Below are 15,485 nucleotides of genomic sequence, written 5' to 3' on the forward strand. Positions count from 1 at the left end.
ACTGAAATGGCAACTAAGTGCTCAACAGTCTTATCTTCACAAAGCCCAGCTCAGAAACAAAAGCATAGGTGCTTTGCCCTGTATTGCTGATATCAACATGTATGGCAAAAAAAGGTTTAAACTAAAGCTTAAGAAAACTAGGCCAGGTAGATTGCGATGGCCTGTCCACTGTAAAAAGTGGTGTATTGATTGTCAAACACAGTATTGATTTGTGATTTATTACTTTACATTTAAAGATTGCTAGCAGACCATGTTTCGTATTTGAACAGTGTGGTGTTTAAACCCCACCCTCTTGATAGCAGTGTTGATTAGGGAAGGGCAATATGGCCCTGAAATAATATAGAGATATTTCATGTTATTTTCTTGATAATAATACTCTTGGTGAGTATTATTCAAGAATACACTACTGCAACCAAATTAAAATTACATTTTATTATTGCATACAATATAAAATTTAAAAAAAGATTTAAAACAATACAAGAATTTAATCAGATTTGTAACAGAAGTCAATGATCCAGAATGTCATGATACTAATAATGTACTCCCAATATCTCCATAAATCTAGGATTAAAGTAAAATAAATGATACTGGATAGATATAATCTGTCTCTGGTAGATATAGAATGGGAAATGAGAACAGTGTGAATTACCCTCATGTGATAATTAGGGGTGGGTGATATGGCAATATTTCAGGGTATAATATTGTTTGCGACAATGAAAAATGTTAGCAATGTTCTTGCGTATAATACAATATGGCACACCTTTGTGTTGATAGCATCTGTCTTGAGATCCCACTGTTTTAATTGCTTAGAATATTTGATGTCTGTTCATTGTTGTCGTGAATAGTAAATATTTTATTTTCCTAAAATATGATTTTAAAAGTCGCTGTAACACAGTATTGTGTGTTGCACAGTATTGCAATATATTAAATCATAACCTCATAACAGTATATTGCCCAGTTCTTGCCGTTACACAGGAGGCAAAAGAAGTATCAGAAAACTAGCTTATCGTACCTGATTTATGCAAATAGAGTGGAATGAAAATCGACTTGTAGCTACAGGGCAGTGTCTATTTGTAATAGATTCCACAGAATTCCTAGTTCTCACAGCATGACTGTAATGAGTCTGTTCCTTTATATATATATATGGGCATACATGTCATCAGTTTCCACTGGGCCTGGCTTATCTTTGACAAATGAGGAAACTTGCATGAGCGCTTGCATGTCTAAGGGTGTTGTCTGTGTTTTGCATATGATGACCTCATTTGAAACTGTTAAGTCAGGTTGTCAGGCTTGTTCCAGGTACTGTATAAACACTGGAGGTGGGAAATGTTGGTGCAAAGGTGCAAAGTACATTTACAGGTAGTGTAGTTAGGGTTGGGTTATGTGTGTGTATATATATATATATATATATATATATATATATATATACAGTGCCCTCCATAATTATTGGCACCCCTGGTTAAGATGTGTTCTTTAGCTTCTCATAAATTGAGTTTTGTTCAAAATAATATAGGACCACGATGGGGGAAAAAAAAGTAAAGTCCAACCTTTAACTCAAGTAAATTTTAAGGGGGAAATAAAATCCCTGACTAAGAAATAATTATTCTTCATAAAATCACCTGTTCCACAATTATTGGCACCCCTAACAATTCTTAGGAAATAAATTTAATAAAAGTATTTCTGTCACTTCTACAGTAGTTTACGAAGTTGATCAGAGTATGTAGGAACATTTAATTAGTAATTCACAACTTCCTGTTTCCCTGGGGTATAAATATGACGTGACACAGAGGCCATTTATCTTCAACATGGGAAAGACAAAGGAACATACCATTCAAGTGAGGCAGATGTGTGTTGACCTTCACAAGTCAGGCAATGGCTACAAGAAAATCGCTACTCGCCTACACCTGTCCATATCTACTGTCAGAGGAATTATTAAGAAGTTTAAAACAACTGGAACAGTGGTAAACAAGCCTGGACGAGGACGCAAGTTTATTTTGCCACCACGCACAGTGAGGAGGATGATAAGAGAAATAAAAAGTTCTCCAAAGCTCACTGTTACAGAATTGCAACAAATGGTAGCTTCTTGGAGTCACAAAGTCTCCAAAACAACCATCAGGCGCTATCTACATGCCAACAAGCTGTTTGGGAGGCATGCACGGAAGAAACCATTTCTCACTCACAATCATAAACGCAAACATTTGGAGTTTGCTAAGCGGTACTATGACTTCAACTGGGACCGTGTGCTTTGGTCAGATGAATCAAAGATAGAGCTTTTTGGCAACAAATGCTCTAAGTGGGTCTGGCGTAACACAAGAGCTGAGTATGCAGAAAAGCACCTCATGCCCACTGTGAAATACGGCGGGGGATCAGTGATGCTGTGGGCCTGTTTCTCTTCTAAAGGCCCTGGGAACCTTGTTAGGGTGCATGGCATCATGAATGCTCTAAAATACCAGGACATTTTAAAACAAAATCTGGTGGCTTCTGCCCGAAAGCTGAAGATGGGTCGTCACTGGGTCTTTCAGCAAGATAATGACCCTAAACATGTGGCCAAATCTACACAGAAATGGTTCACCGCACACAGAATCAAGCTCCTCCCATGGCCATCTCAGTCCCCAGACCTCAACCCCATTGAAAACCTGTGGGGTGAGCTGAAGAGGAGAGTGCAGAGGAGAGGACCCAGGTCGTTGGATGATTTAGAGAGAATGTGCAAAGAGGAATGGTCAAAGATCCCTCTTTCTGTATTCTCCCATCTTGTGAAACATTACAGGAGAAGATTAGGTGCTGTTTTGTTGGCAAAAGGGGGTTGTACAAAGTATTAACATCAGGGGTGCTAATAATTGTGGCACACATGATTTGATGTTAAATAATTATTTCTTAATGTGGGATTTTTTTCCTACTGAATAAATTCACTTGAGTTAAAGGTTGTATTTTACTCTTTTTTTCCATCGTGGTCCTATATTATTTTGAACAAAACTCAATTTATGAGAAGCTAAAGAACACATCTTAACCAGGGGTGCCAATAATTATGGAGGGCACTGTGTATATATATATATATATATATATATATATATATATATATATATATATATATATATATATATATATATATATATATAATTACTTTAAAAACATTAATTAAATTCAGTTAAAATAATTGTATTTTAATTTCATTTTAATTAATTTCACTGTACCAGGTATGGAGTACTATTTTAGTAACAGGGTTTTTATATGTATATATGTATGTATTTTTTATTTATTTTTTTATTTTTATTTAATTTATTTTTTTATTTTACCATATCAATATTTCAATAGATTTTCATGATTCATTATACTTTTTGCAATATTTTGACACGCAGACAAATCGCATCAATAGCAGCCTTAAAACCTGCTACTAAAATAGTACCCCATACCTGGTACAGTGATTTTATTTCAACTAAATTTAATTAATGTAATTAATTTAATTAATGTAATTACACTGTCTATATTGAACTGTGCAGTGGGTTGATGTTCTTTAAGTGCTGATTGTCTTTATTCTATGTTTAGAAATGTATGTTTTTCATGATAATAAAATATATCCTGACGTGATAAAATATTGTCAAATTGTTCAACCCAAAGTGCAGGCTTTGTATTTTTTGCAGAAGGATGCAATGGTGCATGTACAATGGTCTTATTCTAGCCTTTTGTGCTATTTGTTTGTATTGTTTGCTAAATATGTATGGTTAGTTTTTATTTATTTAAATGAGTCCAATATTCTTTAAAATTCATTTTCCTTTTATTTATTTTTCACATATATTTGAACACATTGCTGGATGACGCTGTGTTTCAAATAGTGCATTTAGAAAAGTGCAAATTTCTAGAAATTGTCTTGATTACATTGGCAGTAAACACTATCCTTGTAGTCTTTATCAATATTAAGTATTAGGACTTTTATAGCAGACTATTATAGAGTCCCAATTCTTTTTATTCCAGCTTCACATTAAATGGTGCAGCATGTTTAATATAACAAAAAATAAAATTTTATTGAAGTGTCCTTTGTCCAATAACTTCTTCTGTTTTCACAGAGAACCATGAACCTCATGCACCCCAATATATTGGTGCACAGACACAAATTATGCACTTTATTACACACATCATCTTCCCCCTAAATTTCCTACTATTATTATTAGTTATTATTATTATTATTAGTAGTAGTAGTAGTAGTAATAAAATATAAAAATAAATGTGTCCTCTGAAGTGGGGGGGGGAGTGTGGTGATATTTTTAAGTAAAAAGAGCCTTTAGAAGAATTGAATCACATCAAATAAAGGTACTTTTAAACTGTTCTTTAATTGCATACTCATCTTGTACATGGCTATCTATAGAAACTAATATAACCTAAAATAATTTAGTTATTTTTTGTAAAGGGTTCAGTATGTATTCTAATAGGTTGTGTAACTAACAGGGAAAAGATTGGGTTGGAAAAATTGTTTAATTCTGCCACTTCCGATCATGCATCCCAACGTATTAATAAGGTGTTAGGAATTTGAAAAGTAATTGGAGCAAGGTTCACTATGGATTATTCACCCCTGATCTGATTAGAGTCTGAATTTTCACCAGTGCTCCATGCCAATAATAAATGTTACTGTCCTGATTATGCCAATGGTAAAATCACTGTTTTTGACCATTTACATGTACATTGGTACATTTACATTATATATTTTTTTGTGTGTTTGACTGATCGTAATATTTAATAGCCAGCTCATGTACAGTGTAACTGTGTATGGAAAAAAGTGTTTTGTGGTCATTTTTACTACATTCTGTGTACCTGATTTTTTTTTTTTTTTTTTTACTGATTTGTAAAATCTTTGAAGTTGGTTATATGGCCAGCTTTAACTGCTGCTCATAAAAACGCATGCTAGCCACTTGGCAGAGTTTCTAACAGCATGCCACAAAAGAAATCTCCATTCCAGTTGAGTGAGTGCACTGACCCAGTGAAACAAAAGTGTCCTGTGGATGGCTCCATTGTTGCTCTGGGCAACCGCAGTGCCAAGTCGACTTGGTTTGTTTGGATTCCTGAGGCCTTCATGAGCTTGTGAGGAAGCAGACAGCTGGTAGGTGGCAGGCAGCATTACCTCACATGACTGCAGAATGTCCAGCTACTTTCCCGCTATACTCAGTACAGATACAGGGAGCTTTGCGTCACTGTCTATTGTCTGTTCATTTACAGGCTAGGACTTCAGCTAATTGTGCTGACTAATTACACTGAGGAACAAAACATGTTATTTTGAAGAGTCTGTAGTTGATGGACTCAATCAAAAATTTAGAATGACCCCTTCTTTGATTATTTGATGTGCCTCCAAGCTTTTACAATAATTGTTTGTTTATATAGTAGAATTATTTGTTAATTGTACTCGAGACTGGCATAAGACGGACATCACATCCTTATTTCTATAGTTATGGTGCACTATATCCACTCATCTTACTAGGGGTGGGCAACATTATATTGGATACAATATATCGTGACACAGAAATATCATGATATTTAAAATCCATATTGTGATAATAGGGCTGTTCTGTCTTAAAAGTAGTCTATTATTTACTGTGGAGCTTTAGGTTTATTTATTGTGTAATATTTTTTTTTGTTTACAGTTTATATGCATGCACAAAATATTCTGCAATATTATTTGCTGCATTATATTATTTTATGCTATATTATTTATTTTGCCACATTATTATTATTCTATTATACTATTATACTATATTCCTGAAATAAATGAATTAGTTTAGTTTTCGTATATCGCCAAGTATATCCTTATTGCAAAGATACCCTGAAATATCGTGATATTATTTTAGAGCCATATCGCCCACCTCTACCTCTTACCATATCCACTTATTGTTCACCCTATAGTGTTACAAACACAACACAAACCAAACAATACATACAGCCCCCACTGTCTTTAAGATGATGTATTGTTTTGGCACTTTTGTTTTCTTTCATTCCACACACTCACATGCCTATTGGCATCACTGGAGTCAGAGCACTGGTTGGCACCTATAATGAATAGAGCATTCAGTGTGCTGATAAATACTCTTTTTATTTATTTTTTTTTATAGCTCATTAGACAAATATATTAATGCCATCTAGTGGTTAAGAGTCAAGAGTAATTCAGACAAATGTTAGCAACTAAAACGTTCATAAAATACTATAAAGGTGTAATAGATTCTTTAAATTTTTTTTTTTTTTTTTTTTTTTTTTTTGGCTTGCTTGGAGTTATACTGACATATTTGCAGTCCAACAAAAACTAGGGGGGGGGGGGGGGGTGTGATGTAGAACAGAATGTTGTAAGTAGAGGGTCTGTTAAAAAGTATTGTTTTGGTATTAAACCATATAAAAATGTAAAAAATGTTTGTTAAATGTAAAAGCTGTAAAATCTTAAGTTACTGGTTGCTGCATCCCCAGTCACACATCTGTGCTTCACTGAGACAATTACACCAATGAATGTAGTTCTAAATTGACTTTTTTTGAAGCACTGGAGGAAGAAGTTAAAGCACAGAAGGATAGGCAGGTCTGTATGGAGAATAACATGTTCATACTTTTAATGAACTGCACCTTAGTTGTGTAAAAACAGTATAAAATCCCTCTGCTCAGAACTGGTGGATTCAATTTGCTTGTTTGATGCACACCACAAAATTCTGCTAGTGGTGTAGCCCTCATTACTCTTAATCTAGAGATCCAGGCTAGTGCATTTGCCATGACCAGCTGTGTTTTTGTGAATAATGCTGTAAAAACAGTGATTAAAAAAAAAAAGGTTTTGAAACTGTAACTTGTTTAGTTGACAGTGCTTTGGTCTCTGCTTATCCACAGAGAGATGTTATTTTATGGTTAGTTTTAGTTCTATCAGCTTATATTAATGTAAAGCTGTAAATTCAGTTTTAACATCCCTATATCTCTTATTTGTCACTACCCAGTACCCAGTAGAATCATGTGGTTGTGCACTGTCACTGACCTGAGCAATGTCAGTCTACAAGTTCAGAATCCAATTATATCCACCAAAGCTCCTCAATCACATAAGCTGACAGAGCACTAGTCAGAGCAAAGCATGTGCTGAGAGTCTGTCTGAAGACTTGCAGAAGATGTTGAAGAAAATGTTACTGTTATTGAGCAATCCAGCTGCTTAACTCTGTGTTTACTGGAGAGCTTTTCATCAGTAAGGTGAGATGATAGCAATACATTAGACACATTTCATTACTGTTAATGAAAAGCTGCTGTTTTCATAGGAAAACTCAAGTAGGGATAATTACAGGCAGTGTAATCTATCCATCAGGAGTAATTACAGAGAGAGTTAGCTACCTGTGGCAAGCATGTTCTCTTACAGTGTCAAACTGTTAGAATACTAATATTTTACTTCAAATGTTTTAAATGTACACTTATTTTTACTTGTGCTTTACAGTTTATTTTATTTTTATCATCACACTATTCCTCCTCGTTCTAGGATATCTCTGAGGCCTCTGTATTCTTGTTTTGTTCTTGTCAAGGCCAGTATGTAATTGCTACATGACGGAGATGAGGTGAGAGATTTGTCTGCCTGTACCTGGCTCAGTCAGCACATTTTTAAAGGCTTAAGAATCCACATTTGACATTTCACATGAACAGCCTAGCAATCGGCTTACCAAAAGCGTTGCACATAATTTTTTATATAAGACTAGGTCAAATTATTATATTACAATGAAAAGAAAAAAAAAAAAACGTTTAATGATGCATGATATTTATTTCAATGCATGTAACCATAGTCAAAATGCACCAATAGCCAGAGGTCCTTAAAAACACCATTTAACTACTGTTAGAGCTGCAATTAATGAGTATTTTGGTAGTCGACTAATCTGATGATTCTTTTTTGGATTAGTCGATTAGTCAACGATTATTTCTGCCATATTTCCATTTCTAAAAATGATAAACAGCTAAACATGAAATTTAAAAGCCATTTTAATTTCTAGATGTTTTTTAAACATGTAACATACTAATATTTAGTGAGTAAATATGTAATCTGTTGTGTTTGGGCACTTTCGGAGACACAGACTAAATTGAATGTAAACTGTGTGAGTGAGCCATTTACCTGTCTCCTGTTGCGCTTTTGTCCCTGGCAGTTTGTTTAATGTGTTACTGTTGGAAATTAACGATTAATCAATAATGAAATTTGTAGTCAACAAATTTAAATAATCAACATTGTCGATTATATTGACTAATTATTGTAGCTAACTACTTTCTCTTATTTGCAGTACATTGATCTTTACTCAAAATACCCTGTTCTTATTCCAGGTAAACTGGACTAATAATACACTCTGTAATCAAATGTGCAGTTGATCAGTTGGTTTGTAAGCACTTATGAGATCTTTGTTTCAAAATATTCAGAAAATTGTTGTTCATTATAAAAAAAAGTATCACAATGTGATCAAATATCATATGGGCCACCTCTTGTTGTTGAGACTGCAATCTATATATATATATATATATATATATATATATATATATATATATATATATATATATATATATATATATAGTATAAAGCCAAACAAATACTTGGTCTATTACGGTAATGCATTTATGGGCACTTGAGATACTTAAATATGCTGGTAACTTTGAATCATAGAATATATGTGGAGTTTTTAAACCATTTCACTCTCACTGTCTGTGCCAGGTAATAAAATGTCTGGACATTGGCCTTTTTAGATTTTTCATAAATCTCAGATGTTTAAGAGGTTGTTCCTGAAACAAACCAATAAAAAGTGATTGTTTGTAAGTTGTGATCTTAAAAACTGTGTCATGATAATGTAGACGGACATAAGAGCTCCACTTTTCAGGCTGTGGGGAACCAGCCAACTGTGCAGCCACTGATCCAACAGTTGGTATGACATGCAGCCCAGGAATGTGTTGGTCATTACAGGCAGCTTACGCTTGGTCTCTCTCGGCCCTGTATCAGAGGTCTGATTCAGACGCTTGCTGAAAAAAGCCTTTGTATTGGCCTTCAAAAACTATGAAAATAGCTCAGTCCTATATAGCGAAGTCTGTGTGCTTCATCAGCATTTTTTTTCCTGGCTTGGTATCTAGTGTTACCCTTAATGAAGTTCTGGTGTTTCTAGCAGCTGCTTATTAAACAAAGCCTATTAAATGTGAACCAGACTGCTTTATCAGATCCTCTTTAGTCAGGATTTTTTTTTTGCTCAGTTCAAGCAACTGCTAGGACCAGGCAGTATGTCAGAAATATTGTATATTTATAAATAATTTATTCAAATTCAAGCAAATTGAGTTGAACAAAAATGGCGAAAAAGCACTTTTAGTGTTCGGCCAAATACATTAAATTGTTCTGATTGTTGGTATGCCTGCTGGAATGTTTAAACAGAGTAAAATTAAGACAGTAAAACATATTAGTTTATTGAAAAGCTATGAAATTTTGTTTGATATTTAGTATTCAGCATTTGACCAAATGTACGTTTGGTTTTGGTTTGGGCCCCTAGTTTTATGCAGGTTCTGTTGAGGCTGTGAAGAGGAAGGAAGACTGCAGGTTGATTATTTGAGGTACCGACCTGTTCTACCAAACCAGATGGCCCACGTCAGAACTTCAGACATTCAGTCTGTCTGCGCAGGTCACTTGATCCATGAGGGGAGGCTGAGGTCAGGGGGCATGTTTGGTGAAGTCTGGTGCTGCCTGAGACAGGCGCCCCACGAAAGAATGAGGAGGGCAGCAGTGGTGTCAAGTAGCTCAAAACATGGAAAAATGTTTCTGTATGTAGAACTTTAGAACAACCAGTTGCTTAAGGTAGCCTTTTTCGTTTGTGATGTTTAGCTGAGCTGTAAAAAAAATTAGCTACTGCTGATGACTGCTGCTTTTAGAGCCCAGTGCACTTACATACATACACTCTACTGAAATTAGCATATTGCCATAGTAATGGAAGACATGTTGGACTGCCATTCAACCGGAGATGAAGCAGCAGCAGTAGCTGCTGCAGACGACAGAGTTTGGCCTGCTCCACTGCTCATTAACATACCATCCTTGAGCCAATGGAGAGGTGGAGGCTGCTGAATTACTTAAAGGGGGACTGGCTTTGACAATAGCCCCCTCCCCAGATTCTTTCAGGGGTAAAAGCACCACCGTCCTTGTAGAGATCTGCTCTAGTTGGAACTCACAGATGGGGTACTACTTGGTGCATTTATTTAAACAGGCTTTATAAAGACTACCATTTTTATTTTTTTTATTTTAATAATAATAATGGAAGAAGCAGATGTTGTTTTTAAAGGTGCTCGCTATGACCAGGCGCTGGTCATCTGTGGAGGACCTTTTGTTCAGCCTGGTCTTTGATGTGAATGTGGAATGCAGTGCCTGAGGAGTCCACTGCAGCCGAGCCGGACTCGCAAACTAAGATCTTCTTTGCTTGGAACCTAATTAGGAATGTTTCTCTTTGTGTTTGTGTTTTCTTGAGGGTCTTCTTGGTGAGTTCAGAGACTGTTTTTTTTGCTTTGTTTGCTTCTGCATCCTTTGTTCCACATCTGTTTTGTTTTACTATTCTCTCTAATCTATACCCATCTGTTTGTTGTTACATTATATCTTTTTTTTTTTTTATGAATTGGGACAAAATTTCACAGAGAATACTGTACTGTGCTGTCTTCATATCCTCTATTGTTGAGTGGTTGTGAAGTTGTTGAGCCGTTGCAGCGTGCAACCTGTTGCATGTGCATTGAGACCAGCGAACAAAATCAGGCCTGGTTTCAATACCAGGCAGGGTGCAGTACCTTGACCCACATAAGCAGCTGTGACCAAGCTTCAGGCTGTTATTCTTCTCAACTATTTGATAATCTGTGAAGATACTCCCTGTAAGCACAAAGCTAGCAGTGAAATCCCTTTATACACAACTGCTTTTTCTGCGGAATGCAGGATTTTTCCCCGACTGCCAGCGCTGATCCTGGTTGAATAGTTTGCACGAAAGAACTGGATTGGCTGATGGCTTTTCAGAAGTGATTTGTTTGTTTTTGAACGTGCCTCGCTGTGAAAACACTGCAAGGGGACTTTCCCTTCCTAACCCCCCCTCTTTGGCCTCCATTCTGCATGGGTGCCACTGAAGCAGTCCTCTGGCATATCTGTGCCGAACCAGCTGTAGCCCTGACAATACGTCTAATAAAGGGACCTGCATTAGCATCTGAATGACTAGCGCCATGTGTGGCTAGCGCACAGACACTTGAAGCATTTGCACAGGGAAAGAGAGCAGCAGGGAAACCATCTCTTTTGGGCTTCTGTTTCTCTAATATGTCATTTATTCTCGTTCATAGTATTTCTATTAAATCTTTTCATGAGTTCAAACAGATAGAATGTTGTGTACACATACATTCACCTTAAAATGTTATGGTTAAGGGATCATCCAGACAAATTGGCTGTGGCCTTACAAAATGTCATGTGGAGCGACCATGCGATTTATCCCAAAATGAATTCATTTTCTTCAACATTTTTCTTAGTAGTGTAACGTGTTTATAAAAGAAGTATTTGCGTTATATGTAAATGGATCATTTTTTGTATTTATTTATTTATCACATTTACTGCTATTATTGGTCTCACCACATGATATTGACACTTTTAAAGAACAGAAGACAACTTAATGACAATATTTTATGAAAAGTTAAAGTGAGAACATCATGTTGCGCTTTTAAATATTTTTTAATTATTCAAAATAATATAGTTATATAGGCATCAAAAAGCTACAGTTTGATTGACTGTTGGTTGTTTTAAAAGCAGAATGCCTCAAGCTCACATTAAAGCTCACTAAAGCATGTTTTGACAGTTTGTCATTGTTTATTAACCTGTAGAATTTTCACCTAGACCAGGCTTTATTGTTTTATCATTAGGGGTTTCTCGATTTCGATATTTTATCGAAATCGATCGAAATTATGTCATGGTCTCGAGCATCGAAGTCAAAAAGATGATCGACGATCCCTCCCTCTAAGCTACGCAAGCACGCGCGCGTGCTATGCAAATGGCGCAGCACACGCCGCGGACATTGTGACTGCTGAAAGAGCAGCCCTTTCTCCAGAGAATGTGGACATTCTCATCTTCTTAAAGAAAAACTTGAAAATATAAAAATAACAGTTGTTTTGTTTGTTTTGTTTTTGCCTCAAATATGTTAATAGTTTTGGTACCTTAAGGAGCATCTTTCTCTCAGAGTTTCAAAAGCCCACCTTTTGAAATAAGATATTGTAAATTTGATGAATCAAACTAATGAATGACCATAGACTAATCTAAAACTGGCATAGGCCTCTCTGCTGTAAAAAAAAAGAAAATCGAGAATCGAATCGAATTGTGACCCTAAAATCGGAAATAAAATCGAATCGAGGATTTAGAAAATTGTGACACCTCTAGTTATCATCATTTAAATTTATAGCATTTATCCAGAGTGACTTGCAAGGTTCTTCCTTTTACAGGGGTGGTCCAATCTAGTGCTAGGAGTCCTACCCAGGGTCTCTTGTTGGTGTAGCACAGTATAGTCACCCAGACAAGGAATTGCACCCCAGTAGGGGTGGACGATATGGCCCTAAAATAATATCATGATATTTCATGGTATTTTTGTGATAAGGATACTCTTGGCGATATGACAAAACACTGAATAAAAAAAAATAAGAATACACTACTAAAACAAAATAAATTTTTTTTTGTTATTGCATACAATATGATATGGCTCGCCACAACTGAGGTATTAAAAAATACCAATATTTTCATTAGATTGTAACAGAATGTCATGATTCTATTTATGCACTCCATATAACTCTGTATATCCTAGTAAAGTGAATGATACTGGACAAACTTAATCTGTCTCGAGTAGATATATAATTTTACCCCAACTCCACAACTCATTCACAGCTCCTTAACAAAGTTTTGGTTGGAACAGGTAGATAGATATATAGATACTTTATTTATCCCGAAGGAAATTTAGGAAATTTAGCATCATCATTCCAGTTCCACTACTCCACAACTCAGTTCTGCAGGGGGGCTTAAAACCCCTCTTGTCCATGCTGTCCTTTTCTGTTGGCAGTACTTCTCTACAAGAATTATACTAGCTGTTTGTATGTATTACCAACCTAGTTTGAATCAACCTGCTTCAAACTAGCTCACAAAATATTACTCGTATTACAAAATATTACTGAAAACTACTTAAAAACATGGCTAAATGTAAATATTTATGAAATTTGGTGTTTTTACAAGTGAAGACAAGCTAATTGGGGTGCCAACTCCTGCTGGAAAATAAAATCAAGTCTAAAAAATCTTACAGCACTTCATGCTTCCTTCTGCTGACAACTTTTATGGAGATGCGGAATTTTATTCGAGCAGGACTGAAAAAAAACACCACTTAGTCTTATAAAATATTTTAATTTTCTGAGATACTGACTTTTAAGTTGTAAGCCATAATAATCAATAAAAGAAATAAACATTTAAAAGTAATCACTTTGTGTATAATACATCTGTATAATGAGTTTTACATTTTGAACTGATTTACTGGAATAAAGTAACTTTTCAATGATATTCTAATTTTTTGAGATGCACTAGTAGAGGTGGAAAATGTGTTAAAATATATCATGGTATTTGAAAGACATTTTCATAATGGACAATATTTATTGCGATGAACAGCACTGCAGACAAAATGCATCAGTAGCGGCAGATTCCAAAAAGCTACTATTTAATTACCCTTCCATACTAAATAAAGTACAATGACTGTTTCGAGTGTACTGCCATTCATTCAATTAAACAGGACAAATAACACCGTTTGTAATGAAGCATGCAGTTAGTCAGTAAATATTTTTAATATCGTCAAAACCAAGCATTTGTATTACAGGTTATGTGCGTGTATAAAGAGGCGTAGGTGGTGCGGAGAGAATGCTTCATGTACTTTCCGTGCGCTCAAAAATCCCTTCTCACATTTAAAACATTCAAATACATTGGCCTGATTATGTGGCTACGGATCATTTCCTGCTGGCCCAAATTCTGCTCTTACATGCCCCAGGCAGACATGCAAATGCTTTAACCCTTTGTTCTAAGTCTGGCCAAATTCTGTTGCGTATGAGAATGTTACTACATCTGCCTGATATCTAAGTAATTAAAACGTTTTAGTTTGTGAAATGTCAGTGTGCTTTATTTCAGTCATCTAGATTTATTTCACTTGCACGGAACAGTTCAAGTCATGCATATTGCTATTATCTTTTTTTTATTATTTTTTTTTTTAGGTTGATTTGATTCATTTTTAAAAAGCAGCCGAAGAAAATTAACTTAAAATAATTGTATTTGTTTTTTCTTCTATGCATTTTGCCAGTTGAGTGTTTCATCTATGGATTTTCACTGTGCTTTTATTTTCCCCCTATTCTCTTTTTTCCACCACAAGATGTCTCCCTGTGCTTATGATTTCTATCATAGTTTGCCCAGTGACGTGTCCCACATATGAGTGTTCATAGAGCCTGGCTGGGACAGACAGCAGCTTGGGAAGAGTTAGATGTTGGCTGACCTAGCGGTGTGAAGAGATTTTTAGTCCTGTAAACCCCTGTCCCATGCTGGGCATGCTGTTTTCCCTCTGGGCCATATGGCTGACGTCTGAGTACATTACTTCTTTATGTCCTTTTGATCGTATTAAGCTGTAGATACTCAGTGCTGGCTTTAATTTTGAGAGAGTATAGAGTTCTTTGCAAAAATAATGTATGTTGTGGATTTACTGTGACTATGGCTAGAATTTTCTTGTGTATTGCATTGAACACATACTCTGTGTGTTTACTGTGTTTGTCTAGTTAGCACTAGGGTAATGTGGTCGTCCTCTCTGCTGTGCCCTTTCTCTGTTTAAACACATTTTTGTTTGATTTACTTAAAGAGATAGCACTAGAGCCCCTGTCCCTCAGTGTTCTTTAAGATTAGAGATTCAGTCTCTGTGTTCCCTCCTTCTAACCCCCTTCAGGAGGATGAAAATGGTGGATATTGTAACACAGAAAATGCCTTCAGAAAGTGACGTTCATGTGGCCCGGAGCTTTCTTACGAAGATATTGCGAAGTTCAATGAGGTATGGTATAGATGTAATCACAGGCTGACCCATCCCTTTCCTGAACCATCTCATTCAGTCCAGTCACATCTGAGACATGACTCCATTTCGTTCTGTACATTGCATTGTCCATATTTTCAGCCATTTTTTTTATTTGGACTAACCTTAATAGGTTGTAGTTAATCTATCAGTTCATTGTAGTGTGTAGTATTTTTGTTTCATTTTTTAATCATTACAGCAACTGTGATCTTGCAGTTACATATTGAGGTGTCTGGGCATTCTGATAAACAGTAGATGTTCATTGTGTGAATAAGTGTAGTGTAGATATTTTGTCCATTTCATGGAATCCATGAATCCATATTTCATCCATGTATCTTGATTTATGCCCTGCATGCATTGCAGAAAGAACCGCTTCAAAGGGTATGTTTTGGAGGCATGATTGTTCATGTA

General features: G+C 35.7%; 2 protein-coding genes across 7 annotated transcripts in view; one reads left to right on the top strand and one right to left on the bottom strand.

The window, feature by feature from the left end:
- Window positions 1-15,485, bottom strand: part of lurap1 (leucine rich adaptor protein 1) — a 230,770-nt gene that overhangs the window by 26,026 nt on the left and 189,259 nt on the right. The gene's annotated exons all lie outside the window — the stretch shown is intronic.
- Window positions 1-15,485, top strand: part of shroom2a (shroom family member 2a) — a 52,021-nt gene that overhangs the window by 18,006 nt on the left and 18,530 nt on the right. For 2 of the 6 annotated variants that reach the window (XM_015605572.3, XM_049479767.1), the window contains 2 exons: window positions 14,955-15,056; window positions 15,438-15,455. The exons of 1 other annotated variant lie outside the window; for it this stretch is intronic. In XM_015605572.3, the coding sequence (XP_015461058.3) occupies window positions 14,955-15,056; window positions 15,438-15,455 (120 nt within the window). Of the gene's footprint in view, window positions 1-9,625; window positions 10,468-14,954; window positions 15,057-15,437; window positions 15,456-15,485 lie in introns of those variants that run through there. 3 more of the 6 variants (XM_049479768.1, XM_049479765.1, XM_049479769.1) reach the window with 3 other exon arrangements.

This window comes from Astyanax mexicanus, chromosome 5, assembly GCF_023375975.1.
Source record: "Astyanax mexicanus isolate ESR-SI-001 chromosome 5, AstMex3_surface, whole genome shotgun sequence".
Classification (NCBI taxonomy): domain Eukaryota; kingdom Metazoa; phylum Chordata; class Actinopteri; order Characiformes; family Acestrorhamphidae; genus Astyanax; species Astyanax mexicanus.